Source organism: Ambystoma mexicanum, chromosome 4q (assembly GCF_040938575.1).
Source record: "Ambystoma mexicanum isolate Mex_15411 chromosome 4q, UKY_AmexF1_1, whole genome shotgun sequence".
In the NCBI taxonomy this organism is placed as follows: domain Eukaryota; kingdom Metazoa; phylum Chordata; class Amphibia; order Caudata; family Ambystomatidae; genus Ambystoma; species Ambystoma mexicanum.
The window spans coordinates 117837831-117854768 of NC_090928.1; the positions used below are offsets into that span (position 1 = coordinate 117837831).

General features: G+C 43.9%; 1 protein-coding gene across 2 annotated transcripts in view; it reads left to right on the top strand.

Annotated features, from left to right (window-relative positions):
• Positions 1 to 16938, top strand: part of PLAGL1 (PLAG1 like zinc finger 1) — a 381513-nt gene that overhangs the window by 295039 nt on the left and 69536 nt on the right. Inside the window, exon 6 of one of the 2 annotated variants that reach the window (XM_069607626.1) lies at positions 1532 to 1678. In XM_069607626.1, coding sequence (XP_069463727.1) covers positions 1532 to 1546 — 15 coding nt within the window. In that variant the 3' untranslated portion in view covers positions 1547 to 1678. Of the gene's footprint in view, positions 1 to 1531; positions 1679 to 16938 lie in introns of those variants that run through there. The other variant, XM_069607625.1, reaches the window with a different exon arrangement.

Genomic DNA, 16938 nt, shown 5'->3' on the forward strand with positions numbered 1-16938 from the left:
GAAAATATGGAAGTTCAGGGTAGAATGGCCTCCAGTGGAATGTCATTAGGTTGTTAATCCTGCGTTCACCATAAATTAAAGGACTATGTAAGGGGAAGAGGCAGAGATAATGGGGTTAGTGCTGGAATTACAGCAGATCTGTCTGTCTAGGGTTAATCTAGTAGCATTATTCTCACCAAGGTGGTTTTTACGGAGATGCTCTTCAAGCCTCTATGGCTAATAATTGGTTTAAATGTATAGAAGGCAGTAAAAATGTCAGGTTGGTATTGTTTTTTTAAAAGCCAGATACACCTGTGATGGCTGTTGTGTAGTTTGGTCAGGGAATACCAGAATTGTGAAGATAAAGAGAACAATCCAAAAACTACTCTTTACAGAAGTGGGGGACGGTGCGTTAAGGGCAAGAAGTGTGAGGTGGAAGGAAGAATAGAGTTCAAGTAGTTTGGATGTCTTTCCATTTTAGATTGCTGGATTTCCAAACCTCTCCCTTGAGTTCTTTGAAAGGGACGCATAAGGTTTAGAAGGTTATTTTCTGACCAACTGGGAACCAGTGCAACAATGGAAGGGCTGCGGGAGATGTGCGCCCTGAATTCTTGTCTTAGAGTGTGGGGTGCAGGATTTTGTGCTCTCTGCAGTTAAGTAGGATGTGGTACCTAGGTGTAAGATATTCCCTTACTTCAATCTAGCAGTTACTATTGGAATATTAGCTGTGCATTTGAGAAAAAGCAAGGAAGTGAAGTATTCTTCTTTGTACTTTGAGGTTCCCTTAAGCTTGTTAGCCGTGGCTGTAATCTGTGGTCCCTAAGGCCACATCCATACTATGCACAGGCTTTGCTTTTAGGAGAAGGGTCAAAGCTTAGAGTGGACCACTGGATGAAAGTTAGAAGAGAGGACATAAAAGTGTAACTAAGTAAAAGCACACTTTAAAAAGCTTCACAAAATTAAGCTCTAGAGATTGTAAGTATACTTGACTTCCGAGGTAGGTGTTGGTCACAATTTAGGTGCCTTATATACATGCCATGTCCAATTGTGGGGTAAAATGCTACTTAGCTTATGTTTAGATGGTCCAGTAAAGTGCATCAATGCAAAGGGCTGCGGATCATCTACTGCACGGAAGGGAAGGTCACAATGCTACATTCACATTGATGACTAATGATGATCGCCAAACCCATCTTGTCTTTCTGTTCCCTGTTGGCTACATCCCTTAGAGACTATTCCTAGCATTCACTTTTGGTCGTCGCATCTTATGTGATGATTACTTGGTGCTGTTTATTCTGTCCTTTTTTAAAAATCTGTTCTGTTCTAATTTTACACCCACCAATCCAGGTAGAAGGTGGCTCCATGCATTTAGCCCCTGTTTAGTAAAAAGAACAGTTGTTACTCCTGTGCCTCCCTAGTGAAGTTTTATCGACCCCCCCCCTTGTTTTAGAGGCACATCTGTTTCAATACACTTGCATCACCTACTGTATTTAAACTACATAGATAAATAAACATCTCTCTTCTTTCATAACTCCCCTCTTCATCTCTCTTTCAGACTCTACAGAGTTAAGTCCTTGCTCTTCTGTCCAAAGGATTTCTGATGCAGTTCTTAAACCATCTTGGCAGCTAACCCCTGGACTGTAGCTAATCTATCAGTATCCCTTTGGAGCTATGGTCTTCAGGACTCGACAGAATACTCTAGGTGAGGCCTCATCAATGATTTAAACCATGTTAAGTTCCCTTTTTCAATGTTACACGTTTTCCCTTGTGGACACCTGCATTGACCTGGTTCTTCATACTGCCTTACCATCCTGTTTGAAAATGTTTAGGTGACTATATAGGAAAACCACTATTCCATTTGTTAATATTCCCGCAAAAATATCGCCATTCAAAAATGCCATATTTTTGCAGCGATATTAAGGCATGGAACCTGCGTGGGACCCCCGCAACCCCCGTTCCCAAAACCCCCAAATATTATCCCCACTAAAAATATTGCCTATTATATATATGGCCGTTCCTGACGACCATATATTCGGCAATATTTTTGGTGGGGATATTATTACCCAATAACAAAACCACATGGTTCTTCTCCAGGTTGATCCATCCTGAGAACCCATGCCTCACAAGTTTCTGCTCCCCAAGTTCATTTCCACAAATGCTAGACTTTTGTACTGAGTAGCATTACATCTATTTTGTCACCCTTTTGATTTTTATTTGAATTTTCATAAATTGTTCCTGGAGCCCCTCCCCTGTTTTTGCATTTTATTTATTCTAATGTCTAACAAATCGTACATTCCGCTCCTTCTGCAATATCACTAACAAATGTATGATCCTAGTCCTTCTGGCACTTAGTTTGGTCACAAACCCTTCTCCCTCAAGTGCTACCACATGTTTCCTCTTGGGCACTTGCATTGTTAACCTTTTTAGGATTCTTGTTGGTATTGTTAATCAGTTATTTTAATTCTACGTTTTGACAGAAGGTGAAGCTGGTTCAGCGATCATAACTGGCTAATATAGCGTATTAAAAAGCTACTGTAGCATTTTCTTAACTGCATTTTTAGTTGACTGCTTAATTTATTGTGCTCCCCTGTCTCATTCATGGGGTCAGGTGTTGTGTTCCATAATACCAGGCCCTGTACTTTCTAGCAGCACCTTCACTTTGAATTATGCAATCTTCTAATTCCCTTTGCCGAGTGTCTGTGTATAGTGCATACACTATTAAAATTGAGAAGGTCTCCAACCTTAAGCCGGCATAGCATCTTTCGATCCTGCAATAAGTTGAGACTGGGCTGTCAACTGAGCAAATTTCCTGTTATCTGTATTTGGGATCATTGCCTAGATCAAGGTTGCTTATGTTGGTAGATATCAGCAGGGTGATATTCATTATTCAGACTGTCACTTTCAGCTATTAGAGGCTTGTGTGATTTGATTGCAACACATTAATGTGTGATTAGCCTAATTGGTTGTTTTTAATCATGGGGCATTTCTAGTAAGTAGCATCAGGATTTCAGAATAGGTAATTTGTTTTGAATCCATGTAAGTCCTTAAAGATAAGAGAATATCAAAGTACTTCTATTAAGCTTTTACAGATACAATATTATGGGCAGTGAGAGTACTACGTTTTCTATATATGCTAACTAAGGAACAAGTACTGTATCTTCCACCTGTTATATTATTGAGCGATCCATGGAAGGCGGGGCAACAAAAACAGTATAAAGCTCTGCTGCCACCTTTTTCCAGCACCTATAAAAGTAACTTTAATGTACATGAGGACACGCTCTGCCTTAGCTTGAAGTAAACACTAAGTTTTTTTTTTTGGACTATACTATGGGCTTCGACTTAGACTTGAAGTTGCCACACAGCCCGTTCCAAGATATTGGAACTAGGTCCATAGCTAATGTTTGTTAACTTGGGCTTCTTAAGGAGCAGTCTGATCCTTAGGTGTGAAACCCTGCCAGAGCCCTTGTTGAAAATCAAGAATAACATGGGCATCTTTCTTCCATTAAGTACAGAGTCGGATAGTGGTAGAAATCGATTGACTTATCCTGCCATGTTTCCATTGATCCTTTCACCCCGTGGAATGAAAGTATTTCACCATTCATTATTTAGTAAAAACAGATTGCATGAATAGTGACTTATTTGAAAGCATTTCTACTTGAAGGTTATTTCCTTACTACTATTAATCCACATCAGTGAAAGAGTAAAAATCCAATTGAGCATTTTAAAAAGTCTGTCTTTGTGCAATTTTATATGAAATAACGTCTGTTCTAACTCGAAAGCTTACATCTGGGTTGGATTGCCAAATGTGATTAGTTTCCCAAATATATTATACAAATCGGTATGTTTATAAAATGTAATGGAAAGTAGTCTTGTATAGTGCACAGATGCCATCTTTGATGTATTGTTGCGTGTGGCCCTGCAAGAAAAGAGGGGGTAGGTTTAATTGTTAATGAGTTATAGCGGAGACTGATGCAGAGCCTGGGGTGTTGATGGATGCAGGCCAGAAGTATCAGATTTCTGGGTAGTAGAATGATTATACATGGCTTGCAGTGGTGTCACTTGGGTGTGTTTTGACCCAGGGGGTCATTTGGCAGTCAGTGCTGCAAGACTGGTGATGGGGCTAGAGGTGAGTATTGGCATTTCTCTCTTAATGTTCTCTTGTAGGAAGCTTCCGCCGTGTGCAAAAGTTTATTATGAAGATGCATGTCAGTTAGTGGGGGTACGAGCAGGCGATCGGGATGGCGAGAATTCAACTTTTTGCTTCCAATCTATTGGAACTGGGGTGAATTATTTGGAGCAGAAGCACTCTCCAGATGAAGAATGTTTACGGTTCCAATTTCTTTAAAGAGGTGCAGGGAAAGAAACTGTCCCATTGCCTGCATTCCTTGACTCGTGTTTTGTGTGTTTGGGAATGTGGCTTGTTGGTGAGTGTAGAGAGGGTTTCCATCTGGCCGAAGTGTCTAGAAGCAGGAAGTCTGTCTGGTTAGTCTGAAGTATTTAGTTTTGACAAAACTTAGTTTTTACTGAGTAAAGTAAAAAAAAAAGTATTTAGTTTAGGTGTATTCTTTACAGCTGCTGTGATGGTGTCCTTTGAATAGGCAGGTCTTTAGAGCTTTTCTGAAGGCTAGTTGGTTTTCCTCTGAACGCAGATGTGTTGAAAAGAGAATGTAGACCCTCTACTATGCTTCAATTAAAGGTTGGTCCTGTAGGGTTGGGTTAAGTGATTGTAGCATTCTGGTTAACTTGTAGTGGATTAATTTCTTCATGGTGGAATATGGACTCCTGCCACAGAAGACGCTTTGTGGGGTTGTTAACAGAATTTTCCATTTAGATGGCCATTGTTTTGTGCTTGTGGATATCACTCATGAGAGGTCTAGGGGTCACATCTCAGACACTGTAATCTGTTCAGTAGTGAATTGGACAGTCCCAGGCAGAAGCTGTTGGCTTAGTCTTAAGTTCTAGTGAAATGAATGGTATGGTTCTCTGAGGGAAGGTCAGGTAAGGCATCATACCCTGTTGAGTTAGAAGCAGCAGCTTCTTATGATGATTTATACCTTCAGTTTGAGTACTATAAATTGTTTTTGCCGTCCACATTTAGAACTACTACTTTTGGACGACTCCTATATACCACAGGAATCACTCCAACTCTTAGGCGGTTAAAGGCTTTTTATTAAAGAGTTGAAGGGCCCGAGAACCGGTATTTTCTCATCTTGTAATGAACCTCCTCCCTAGCATAGGTGTCGTTAAATCCCAGGTTAGTGCCACTGAATGTTGACCCCTTCTTTGTAAAGCACGGTTTTATGCCAAAGATGGTAAACTAATAGCCTGGCTGTCTAAAATTCTTGGGCGCTTCCTAACTGTCTCTACTCTATCCCTAACATTTAATGAGCTACAGGGGTGGGTATAGTGTGTTAAAAGTTTCTTCTAAAACGATCACTCTCACCATTCGCTCTTCTACTCTCTCCTCTTGTTTACTCTCACTCCTCCCACTACTTCTGTCACTTCAATGTTTCACGCCTCTTGATTTCCTCCTCCACCCTTTGATGTTGCAGCTCCCTCCTCCACTCTGCTGCTGCTCCCTCCTCCACTCTGCTGCTGCTGCTCCCTCCTTCACTCTGCGCTCCTAGTCAATAAATTGACTCCACACTCTGCTGCTCCCATCTTCCTCCTACTGGTCTATTGGTCATCCTCCACCGCATCCAAAAACACAACACTGTCTGCTTCCTCTTCTATGCTTTAATCCCCCTTCGTCTCTCAGGATTCAGTGACTCCCTGGCCAATCTGGCCCAATCTGCCCCACCCGGGGAGCAGAGTCGGAGGTAGAGTCGGTAGTGGGGAGAGAAGGGATGAAGGTTGATGCAAAGGCAGCAGCTGACACTCATTTTATCGGACGGATGTTCATGAAAGAGGCTGACTGGGCTGGGGGAGGTACGGTCAGAGGAACGAGAGGACCCAGGTGGGAGGAGAGGGTGGTCTGACCAGGAGAATGGGGTGATCGTAAAAGATGAGTGTGGATGAAGGCATGGAGTGTCCAGCCGAGTGGGTAGGACCAGAAGGGAGAATGGAGAGGGAGAGGGAGAGCGAGGTGCAGTGGTCACAGAAGATGGTAGATGCTGTGACTGAAGGAGTCCAGGTGGATGTTGAAGTCACCCAGGAGAAGATGTTTAGAGGTGGTTGTGAGGAGAAATTAGCCCATTCAGGGTGGTAGAGCCAGGTGGCCTGTAGATGGCAATGGTCAGAGAGGAGGTGGGAGAGATGACCGCTTTCAAACCAGGCTCACAAAGGAAGAGTAAGGATGGGTGGGCCTGAGGGAAGAAGGGACCCATTCGGGGAAGATCAGATCAACCCCACCGCCAGCACAGTTAGGGTGAGGCTTGGAGATGATCTTCTAGCCATCAGGGAGAAGGGAGTCAAAAGCATTGACTGAGCTGGCATTGAACCACATCGCGGTTAGAGCAAGGACATCCGGGTCTTCAAGGAGGAGGCAGATATTGGTAGAGTTTGATGGCAGAACAAGCATGGAGCATGGCTAGATGCAAGAGGTAATCACCTTTGAAGGTTTTCCAAGGGGGGGTACAGGGGCGTGGTACACCAGTCGGAGGGGGCAGAGAGAGAGTGGAAGGAGCAGTAGCAGGTGCGGGAAGGAAGTTGAGGGACAGCAGGTGCTGGTCAAAGAGGAGGAGGTTGGGTTGAGGACCCTGAACCAAGATAGTGTCGGTGTGATGGACATTGATACACCTGGATGATGCAAAGACTGCCAAAAGTACTTTGCTTCTAGTGCCACCATTAATGGGTGAAGAGGTGAGATGAGTCCATAGATTTCGAGAGGGGACAGAAAAGAGGATATCAGTGAAGATCTGTCTGGAAATTGCACTGACAAGGGTGTCTCCGATTGGTAGGCCAGGGTTAGTGGTCAAGATGTCTTTTTTTTTTTAAGCTTTTGTTTTCCAGACTTCGTGAGAGAGGGAGCATAGGTGATAGTATAGCAATAAGAAAAGATCGGGGATATGGTGAGTGCCATAGGGGCGGCGGATAGGAAGAAAAAGTAGGGGCTGCACAGTATGAGCACAAACACACCAGGCGCACTAGTACCCAAGGGAAGTAATCAAACCGATGCAATGGGAATACTTTAGTACAGCAGATGGGTGCCTAGATGTTCAATACACCAGGATTCAAATGTGCACAGGAGACACAGAATGCAGTGTGAGGAAGAATTAAGTAAGGCACGGAGTAGAATATGCATACCTTGCTTCAACAGTTGTTTGTTAGTGGCGAAACAAAAGAAAAAAGAAAAGCGCTAACAATGTCCAGCCATGACTCGCAAGTATTCTTAGGGGTGCAAAAAGTTCGAGGCCTAAGTCATGGGGGAACAGGCACCATGTGGTGCTATAAGGGTGTACAAACAAGGGGCCCCAACCCTCCAGGACTGGACAGGCACAAACGGGGGCCTAGGTAGTGAGCCTTGATGTTGGGGCCGGCACAGCCTCCCGGCTTCCGATTGGTTCCCCTCGCGGGCCAAGCAGCGTATGGCAGGGAACAGAGCATGCCAGTGCTCCGGGGAGGTGGACGGCCATCTTAGAAGGTGCTGGTCTCAAAGCACCCAGTAGCCAAAATGGCCAAAACAATGTTTTACAGGCATCAGCCTAGTAAGTTGGAAATGAGCAAATCATTAAAGTAATGCCCTTCAGGGGGTTCCATGTCTTACAATTGTGGCAAAAATGGCTGTGTCTACAGAATATTGCTGCAAAAATGCTGTGGTTTTGCCGCCACAATCATTTAAAGGATGCGGGGGACACCTCTGCAGCCCCTGGACCCATTATGCCGTTTAAGGGAAGCTTGGGGCACCCGAGCAACCCCAGCTTCCCTTAAATGGTATAATGGGGTACACCTTTACCGGGTCAAACCACAGTATTTTTGCCATTTTTTTTTTTTTTTTTTTTTTTTTTTTTTTACCAGCGACCTTTTTGCTGCGATTTTCTTACCTGATACCCTTCAGGTCAGGCAGAGCACAGAGAGCGCTCTTCGTCACGCACGCTGTGAAGAAATGGAATAATTGATGCCCAAGAACTGCAGGGCTTACCTAATGTGCCCTTGTAGTGATGAGGCTCCTGCAGCCTCGTGTCAGCTGCAACGAGGTTCCCTTCGGCGGGTATGTGAATGGTCTTGCATGTGCAATTCTTCCAACCTCTCAACATTCGGGATCCCAGACCCTAATCTCTCTTCTGGCTCCTTTGGGGTGCAATCTGACCCAGTGTGTTTTGTTTCTCCGTTGGTTCCACTGGGACAAGGAAGATGGTTCTGCACTTTTTCCTGACCACAGCCCCTAGGGTTTCCCAGTGCCTTCCTGTTCCCCCTCTGCGTACCTTCTGACTTGGTCTGCGAGGGTCCCGGTCCTCAACAAGCTTCTCTGGCTTACCCTGGCCTCTTGTGGTCTGCTTTCGGCAGCTCCGCCACACTGGTTCTAGCCATACGTCGGGTCTTGTCTGGATCATTCAGATGGCTTTCTTTCTGCCACCGGACGTCTGGTTTCCCAGCATTCAGGTGAGCCCTCACTCCATTCAGCCTTCTCGGATGCCGACTTTCTTCTCCCAGCGTCCGGTCTGCAGTGTGTCCTCGCTCCCCAGCTCGATGCTGCTCAGGGGCAGGACTGACTCTGAGGAGAGTCCATAGTCTGTTTTTATGGTATGCCGTCTTTCGATTCTCGGATCGGTAATATGTTTATCTTGGGCTCTTCATTTCCTTGATCATCTTTGTGTCATTGCTTCTGGAGCCCTCTACCCTCACTCGTTCCTCACTCTTCCTTAACCCATAATTGTCTGTGATAGACAAGGGTTACTATGCATGAAGTAACTAACAGAAGAAAGAGGAGATGTAGAAGGTGGGGGATTGCTTGGGCCCTAGCTGTGGTGTTGGGTGAGCAATATATGGCGGTAATGTGGTTGACCTACTGCGTTCTCCCTTAAGTCTTCCCTTCTCCTGCAGAGGGCCCTCCAAAATGGGATCCTTCCACTGAGTACCACCCCCAGGGGGACTACCGGGTAGCAGCCTCACCTCCCTGGCCCCATGGGAAGGGTCCCCCTCCTGGGGAGAAGTGACGCCACCAAGGGATTTGTTACAGCACCTTGGAATTAAAATACAGTTGGGTGGTGGAGCGGGTGGAGTTAGAATCATACTATGGGGGGGGTCACCTAGAAGTACAAAAGATTTGGGTTACACCTGGAATAAATATTTAGGGGGAAGCCATTAAGATACAGTGAGGGAGCACTTGGAGGGAAATCAAGTAATGGAATAACTACGGTGAAGGAGACTGCTGAAACAAAATGTGGCTGGGGGTAGACCTGGAATACTATGGGCGACACATAGTAAAATACAGCGGGGGACACATAGATGCAAAATACTGTGTGCAGGACATCTAGAATAAAATGCAGTTAGTTACACCTGAAAGCAAATTACAGTGGGAGGACACCTGGAGCAAGAGAAAGCGGGGGAATGACAATACAAAAAGTGCAGCGAGGGAACAACTGAAATAAAATTGTGGGGGAATACCATGATGCAAATTACAATTGAAATGTGTAAAATAAAATACAGTCCGCAGGACAAGCAAAATACAATAGCGGAAACAAACGGACCCAAAAATACAATAGCAGAAACAAACAGACGCAAAATACAGTGTACGGACATCGGGAACAAAGTAAATTGGGGGCAGAACCAGCGTTCAAATTCTATTGTGTGGGGAAGAGGAACACAATGATGCAAAATAAAGTGGGTGAACACCAGGATGCAAATTAGTGGGGCAACATAGATTAAAACACAGCGAGGCAACATTTAAAAGAACATTTTAGTGGGGTAGCACCTGGGATAAAAATGCATGGATGTGAACGCCTGGGTTTAAAATACAGTGGGGGCCCCTAGAATAAAATACAATGGATGAACACCTAGAAGAAAAGCGATTTTGTTGTACCTACAAGCAGAAATGCATCTGCTATATTTTGACTGTGACCTTGGGAGTGAACTTTAGGGTGACATTAGTCATCTGTTTGAAGAGCGGTCTGTCTGGGCTCGGGAGCAGGACAGGGTGTGGATGCCAAGGCGAAATTGACAAACCAGCATCCCCATTTGCCAGCTAACCAGCAGTGCTGTCCTGGGGAATCGACATTTGCGCAGGTAGGTCTAATTCACATGAGCACTTAAAGGATAGTTCCGGGACTTTTTTTTATTGTTCCTACGGTTTGGCCATGTGTTTTTAAGCATAAATCGGTAGATCGTAGAAAACTTTCCTATGGACCTTACCCGACTTTTCGTCCATTAACGCACTCGAAATCAGCTGCCATTTTCTGATAATCCTATCATTTCCCCCCATCGACCTGGCTCACCTACTTTTGCGGCACTATATCAAATCCCCCGCCCCTGAAACAGACTTTATCAAAACATTCATATTCCCCGCCTCTATCCGTGACGTGACTGTGCTGCGTAGGCAAAGGCGCCCAGGCGTCTTCTACGCGACTCCACACAGAACCCGGAAATCAACACAGATCAGCTCACAACACAGCACGCCACAATTGGGAATATGAAACTGTACTTTTAAATCAAACCGCAAGATTGTAAATTTGGTAAAGTACATTTATTTGACATCAAATGTTTAGAGAATATTCAGCGATTTTCATTTTTATTTGCTCACGTTCCAAAAAGTTTGTTTTGAGGCACGCGATGTTCCTTTGCTGTACACAGGGTCTTAGATCATCTCACAATACAGCGCCACAATTCGGAATATGAAACTGTGGTTTAAAAGCAAACGGCAAGATTGTACATTTGGCAAAGTACATTTATTGGACATCAAATGTTTAGAGAATATTCAGCGATTTGCATTTTTCTTTGCTCTCGATCCAAAATAGTTCGTCTTGAGGCAAGCGATGTTCGTGTGCAGTACACAGGGTGTTGGTTTACGATAAAATAAGCTCTTCGGTCGCACTGATAATCGCATGGCTGTTCCAACAACGAGGCACTAGGCCACCACAACGGTCTGTATGTTGCATCTAGCCGTTAGTACCGCGTAAGGGCATACTTGTACTTGGCGATCGTCCCATAAAATGGTCAGGGTGGTAACGTTGTTCACGCGGAGAAGCAACTGGCGGTTGAAAAAGCCATCCGCCGGTGTCTGGTACTCGTGACACATACAATAATGAAGGATGTACCTGTTTTAAAAACATAAAAAATGAAATTAGTCTCACCATCAGATCTTTATTAAAATTATTCATTTTATATATTAGGTCGGGAAATTATTTCATAGCTAGGACAGTGCAACTGGGTATTATACATCAAGGGGGGGCTGTAGGATACTGAGACAGTCCCCCAGTGCAGGGGTTGACAGGGAGGCAGTGCAGGTGGAGAGTGGAAGGGCCCAGGACCGAGGTCGCAGACAGTGGACCAGTTGTAGCAGGGGAGAGGGAGAGAAAGCAGAAGCAAAGAGGAAGGTTTTGAGGTGCTTCCGTAAAAAGGAGATGGTTCTCCTCAAGATAGTGCGCGGTACAAAACAATATGCCACATAGAACGAACAAGTACAACTTAACCCGTCTTTAAAGCTACTGTATAGTAATTAAATTGCGGTATAAACTCATCTAAAGAGTTACTTACATTATATTTGCATTTTCCATTGTGTCTGTGCGTAGGGCAGCCCCGAAATACCACTCCTTCTATGCCGACGTTATTTCTTCTAATGAACAAACATTAAATGGCTTTCGTTTCTGAAATTATATTCATTATCGTTTCTTACGTTATTGCTCCACACCCCCAAAAAGAAGTCTTTCGGGATGGTCCCGGCCTGTCAAGGTCAAATAACAATAGAACCTTATACTGAGTCGTGGGCCATTCCGGCACCCAAGCAAAAAATCAAAGCAGCTGACCTTCACTTTGAACAAGCACACATTCCTAGTTAGCTACATTCAGTGTAAGGCCATCTCACAGGACTTGAAATTTACACTCCATCTTTGCATTTTGTCTGCATGCATTTGCAGCCCCAGAGAACCATAAATACGGAGACATTCTATATTTTTTGAAAAATGATTTATATTACTGTTTGGTTTAATTTAATGCGCAAATGAACAAGGTTGGATAGACACATTGCATGTACATTGAGTAATCACTTTTATTTACACAATACATAGTTACACATATTCAATGGGCCTGCAACATGAGGAGACTCCAGAGCAAAGTCACAGGTGACACCCAGGTGGTTCGCACAACTGCACGGTGAAGGGAGGGGCAACGGTGGAGAGACACATTGCATGTACACTGAGCAATCACTTTTATTTACACATTACAGAGATACACATATTCAATGGGCCTGCGACATGAGGAGACTCGAGAGAACAGACAATCAAATTACAATCATTTAAACCGTGATGTGTATTTCTCAATGAGCTCTTCTTTAGGTGGACATGGAACAGAGGCAATGTTGGGTGGCAATGCAGTTGTCCCCTGCACAGGTTCGTTCACAACTCCATGTATGTGCCTATCTAGGACATCAACAATAAGTCTCTCAATAAACTCATATTGCATATCCTGAAACACTGGTTTGATCACCCATTGTTTACTTCTTTTAGTGAAGGCCTTATTGTAGCGAAGCGTCCCTAAAGTTCCGGTCGTCCTACTTTGTTGACGGCCAACATTATGGTTATGTGCCAAGACCGTTAGAAGAGACCGATTTATCATGCCCTCCATGCCAAAATGCAATCGTTTTGGCCTGTACTTTAGGCACATATTGTGGAACACCTCCAAATCTCCTGTGTGGCAGAATTCCGTGAGTCCCCTCAAATCTCTTGTTATAGTTTTATCAAATACAATCTTTTCAATGGCTTTGTGAGTGGGTGATGAAGGAATCAACCACTTATTCTTCCGTGCCTCCTCTGTGGACAAATGGCCATGTTCACAATTGTGGAAATGTTGGTTTGTGGTCCAGCGGTGAACGTTGCTACAGTGTAGCATTACTGACTGCCATTTTTCCAGTACAATTTCCAACGACCCTCCACATGTTTTTGAGCTCCACCAAAGATGGTTGCTGATTGACTTGGACCACTGTGAAATACCTTGCATATCTTTTTTTTACCTGCAGCCGACATTTTTTTATTGATTGTTTTTGCAAGATGCCAAACGTCAAATTGGTGATTTATATTTTTGTACTCTTCTCTCATTGTCTTGGCAATTGAAACGTGTCTGTCCGTGGCTATCAGGTCGATCACCATTCCCCGCGATTGTAGTTTTTGCAATGATGCTACAAAGCCAACTGAGGATGTACTTTGTGACACCTGCACGACCACGGAACTCACAATTTTCTTACTTTCCATGTCCTGAAAGTGGTAGGTGCAGTACTTGGCTGAAAATCCTGGGCTGTCGCACTGTCCATCACTGGCTAGCCTGAACCGTTTGCCCGCGAATGTACTATCAATAGACATTTTTTCCATTCTCCAAGCTTCGCTAATGGCTGGAAATAAATAATTGGTTTGGTATTTGTAGAACTGAGTTTTCGCAATGAAATGGATTCCCACAAACTGAAAGAAAGACTCTAACTTTTTAAAACTTGAACCACTAAAAAGTGCAGCCGCTGCACAAAGTAGATTGCCTGCTGGCAGTTGCCCCAGCATGGGTTGTGCAGACCATGAGAAAGGATGATATTTTGTACAGGTGGCATGTATTTTAAGGTTAGTGCCTCGAATTGCACGAGTCACATTAATCAATGGCTCCCCACATACTTCGCCACCAACCGAATGCCCACATTTCATCCGAATAATAATATCAATCAAACAACTATCGAATACAATGAATTTGGCCTCTTTCCTTATACTGTCACTCTGCATCCCAGCTGGTTCGGCCTGTAACGTTGAGGACATGTCACTCATATGAAAGGTAGAATCTCTGATATCGTCTTCCGCTATGTTCAGTGATATTGATGGTGTTTCATTGTCGTCCACTTCATTCTCTTCCATTGCAACATCTATTCCTTCTCCGGCGATGGGTGAATAAAACAATTTCTTCAACTTTCTCACGGTCTTAGTTTTTGCGGGTGTGGATTCTGTAAATTGATCTCCGACTGCATCCGAACTACCAGGAGGACATTCACTATCAATGGCTGGTGGTGGTATAGCTCCGTTGTCAATCACTTCATATTCTTCCCATTGGCACGATGCATCTCCAGTCTCAAGTCCCTGCCAAAAGGTTTGACAAGCAACATCTCTCGTTCGCTTCACTGTCTGTGTAGATCTAGTTTGTACACCCACTCGCAACTAGAGGACAGATTGGAAAAGGGATGTTCAGTTTAAACACAACTTACAGTATTGAACTATTAACAGTGAAAAACAACATAATATAGTGACCAGGACACTAACCTTCTTTTGCTTTCTTTTCTTTGAAACTTTCTTGCCTCGAACTTCAACATCAGGACGCTGTTGCTCCGACTCGTGTGAGCATGTCTCCACTTCCTCTTGCGCTGCAACGACTATATTTTCATGATAAGCACATCCATCACGCACTGGCGCTCCATCGACTCCCTGAAACATAGAACTTTTATTAGTATGTATAATAATATTGAAAACACAAAATGTACTTGGGGGCCAATACCCACGTACATCTCAATAGCAAAACACGAATGAACGCTTTGTGTAGAACATTCAAACGACAATTATTCACGCATTGTTGATCTAGTTAGATGGAACTGTCAAGATCCATACCTCGGGCTCCTCATAGACTTCCATTGATGATATTATTGAAGATGATGCTTCAGTAACTCCCTGAAACACAGTAATTGCATTAGTATGGTTTTCTATTTTGTTAAAAAGAACATAAACTTTGTGCAGGCGTCAACGGCTCATCTAAATAGACCTGCACAAATGATCAGTTGTCTAAAATAAATAATGGATATGTAAATATGATTCGATTTGCTCGATCGTTGGAAGTGTCACCACCCAGAGATCTGCATCAACTACTAGGGGTGATGTTCTTGTAGAAGAAGCTCCGTCATCTCCCTGAAACATAGTACTTGCGTTAATAAAGAAGGAAGTATAGCGGATGTAATCACGTCATATGATTTCGCTTGATAGAAATGTCAGTATCCATACCTCGAAATGCATAAGAACATCAAGGGACGATGTAACTGCGGTGCACACTTCTGCAAGCTGTTGCGCCGACCCATAACTACATGCCTCCCCCTTCTTCTTGGACTAATGCTCCATCGACTCCCTGAAACATAGGACTTTCATTAGTAATGAACACAATATTGAAAAAAGAAGACACATAGGAGGGCGACGACAGAAGGACATATCAATGGCTAAAAACGAAAGAAACATTGTGTGTAACAATCACGCTACAAGAATGCAAGATCTGATGATCTCCATCGATGGAACTGTCCGGAAACGTACCTCGAGCATCTGAGTGACATCAACGGTTGTCGTCAATACGTTGGACTCCTCAGCATCTCCCTGAAAGACAGTACTTGCATTATTTTGGATAACAATAATTATAACTGAAAACAAAGACTAGAGGACGAGTACAAGGGTGTACCATTAGGTAAAATAATAACACGATAAATTAAAACTATTGATTTACATGCCCAAAACAAGTCAGTGGCAGAATAGCTAAGTAAGATTACCCGATAGGCGCTTGAAGTGGCTGATGACTGCAATAACGACACGGATGGAGAATCTTCCGCCTTCATATTGAGTGGATACATAAATGGGGAAATTATTGTTAGCTAATGCTACACACTACCGCAAGGCCGAGAGATAAATACGTAAACTTGACTCGCCAGTGGAGGGATGTGGACGAATAGAGTGGGAATAGCGGTTGAGAGCAATTTTCGCCTCGCTCGCGGTGTGTTCTTCTTTATTAACAATGATGTGGAGTACATGTCTGAGCTAAAGTGCCTGCTGCAGATGCGGTATCGATCACCCCTCTTGTCCGCAAAGACTTCTAGGACTCTACTTTCAAGCTCAGACGGTGGATATCCGCAATATCGGACCCATTCTCTTATCTGATCTATTGTCTTAGGGAAAACATGCATTATAGTACCTTCAGATTTATTATGGGTCTTCGAAGGGCAACCGCCAATGGAACAGGCAGGCATTGTGGAAAGTTCTGAAAAGTAAAGATCAACAATTCTCTATGAATACCAATGTGTTAAAAAATTAAATGACACATAAAAGGTTCAATGCAAGGTTCTTTTTGGTTCTTGGAACTGTACACGTTATTCACATGCGGATAAGTATTTGAATAACTTAAAAAAAATAGAAAGATAATTTGACTAAACTCAGAACATGTGACTAGTTCCTTGCATGTACTGTCTTGAACGAAAAGAAATTGGACGCAAAATGATTATGGTACATGGCCTTACCTTGACGAACAAACAGTTAGATGCAGGGATCAGAGTAGTTTCTTGTCGTAGAACAGGGAGCAGTTCACAGGTTTGCAAACTGACGAGTTTCCTCGAAGTGGTCACGGAAGTTCACAGAGACGAAGAGCAGATAACCAGCACCTTCACGGGTTGACTAGCAAAGCGCAAAGAAGTTCTCATTAGAAATATGAAGTGGGTTATAAAGAATTCGAAACAGGGGTGTGTTTGTGAATGAATGACGTGTATATGTCGTGGCATTATGCGGTTTGCAGGGGGCCGTACAGCGTGAGGGGGGATGCTTGGCAGGAGACACGGGGTCTGGAGGTAGACATGGGAACAACAACCCATGCTCTATAGACCACTTTGAAGTGTACATGGTCTTTGGCACCTCTTGGCCTTTATCGCTCCCTGACAGCTCCACTTGCCAGCACAAGTACCCCGGTGCGAACTGCCTTTGATAGGGCGGGGGGGGGTGGATTGGGGCGGTGGTCGTGCAAACAAGACTCGTTTGCCGCAGGGCCTCACCAAGGAGAGGCCATCTAACTGCATGTAAGAGGCAGGCTGCAGGATCTAGTACATGGAAG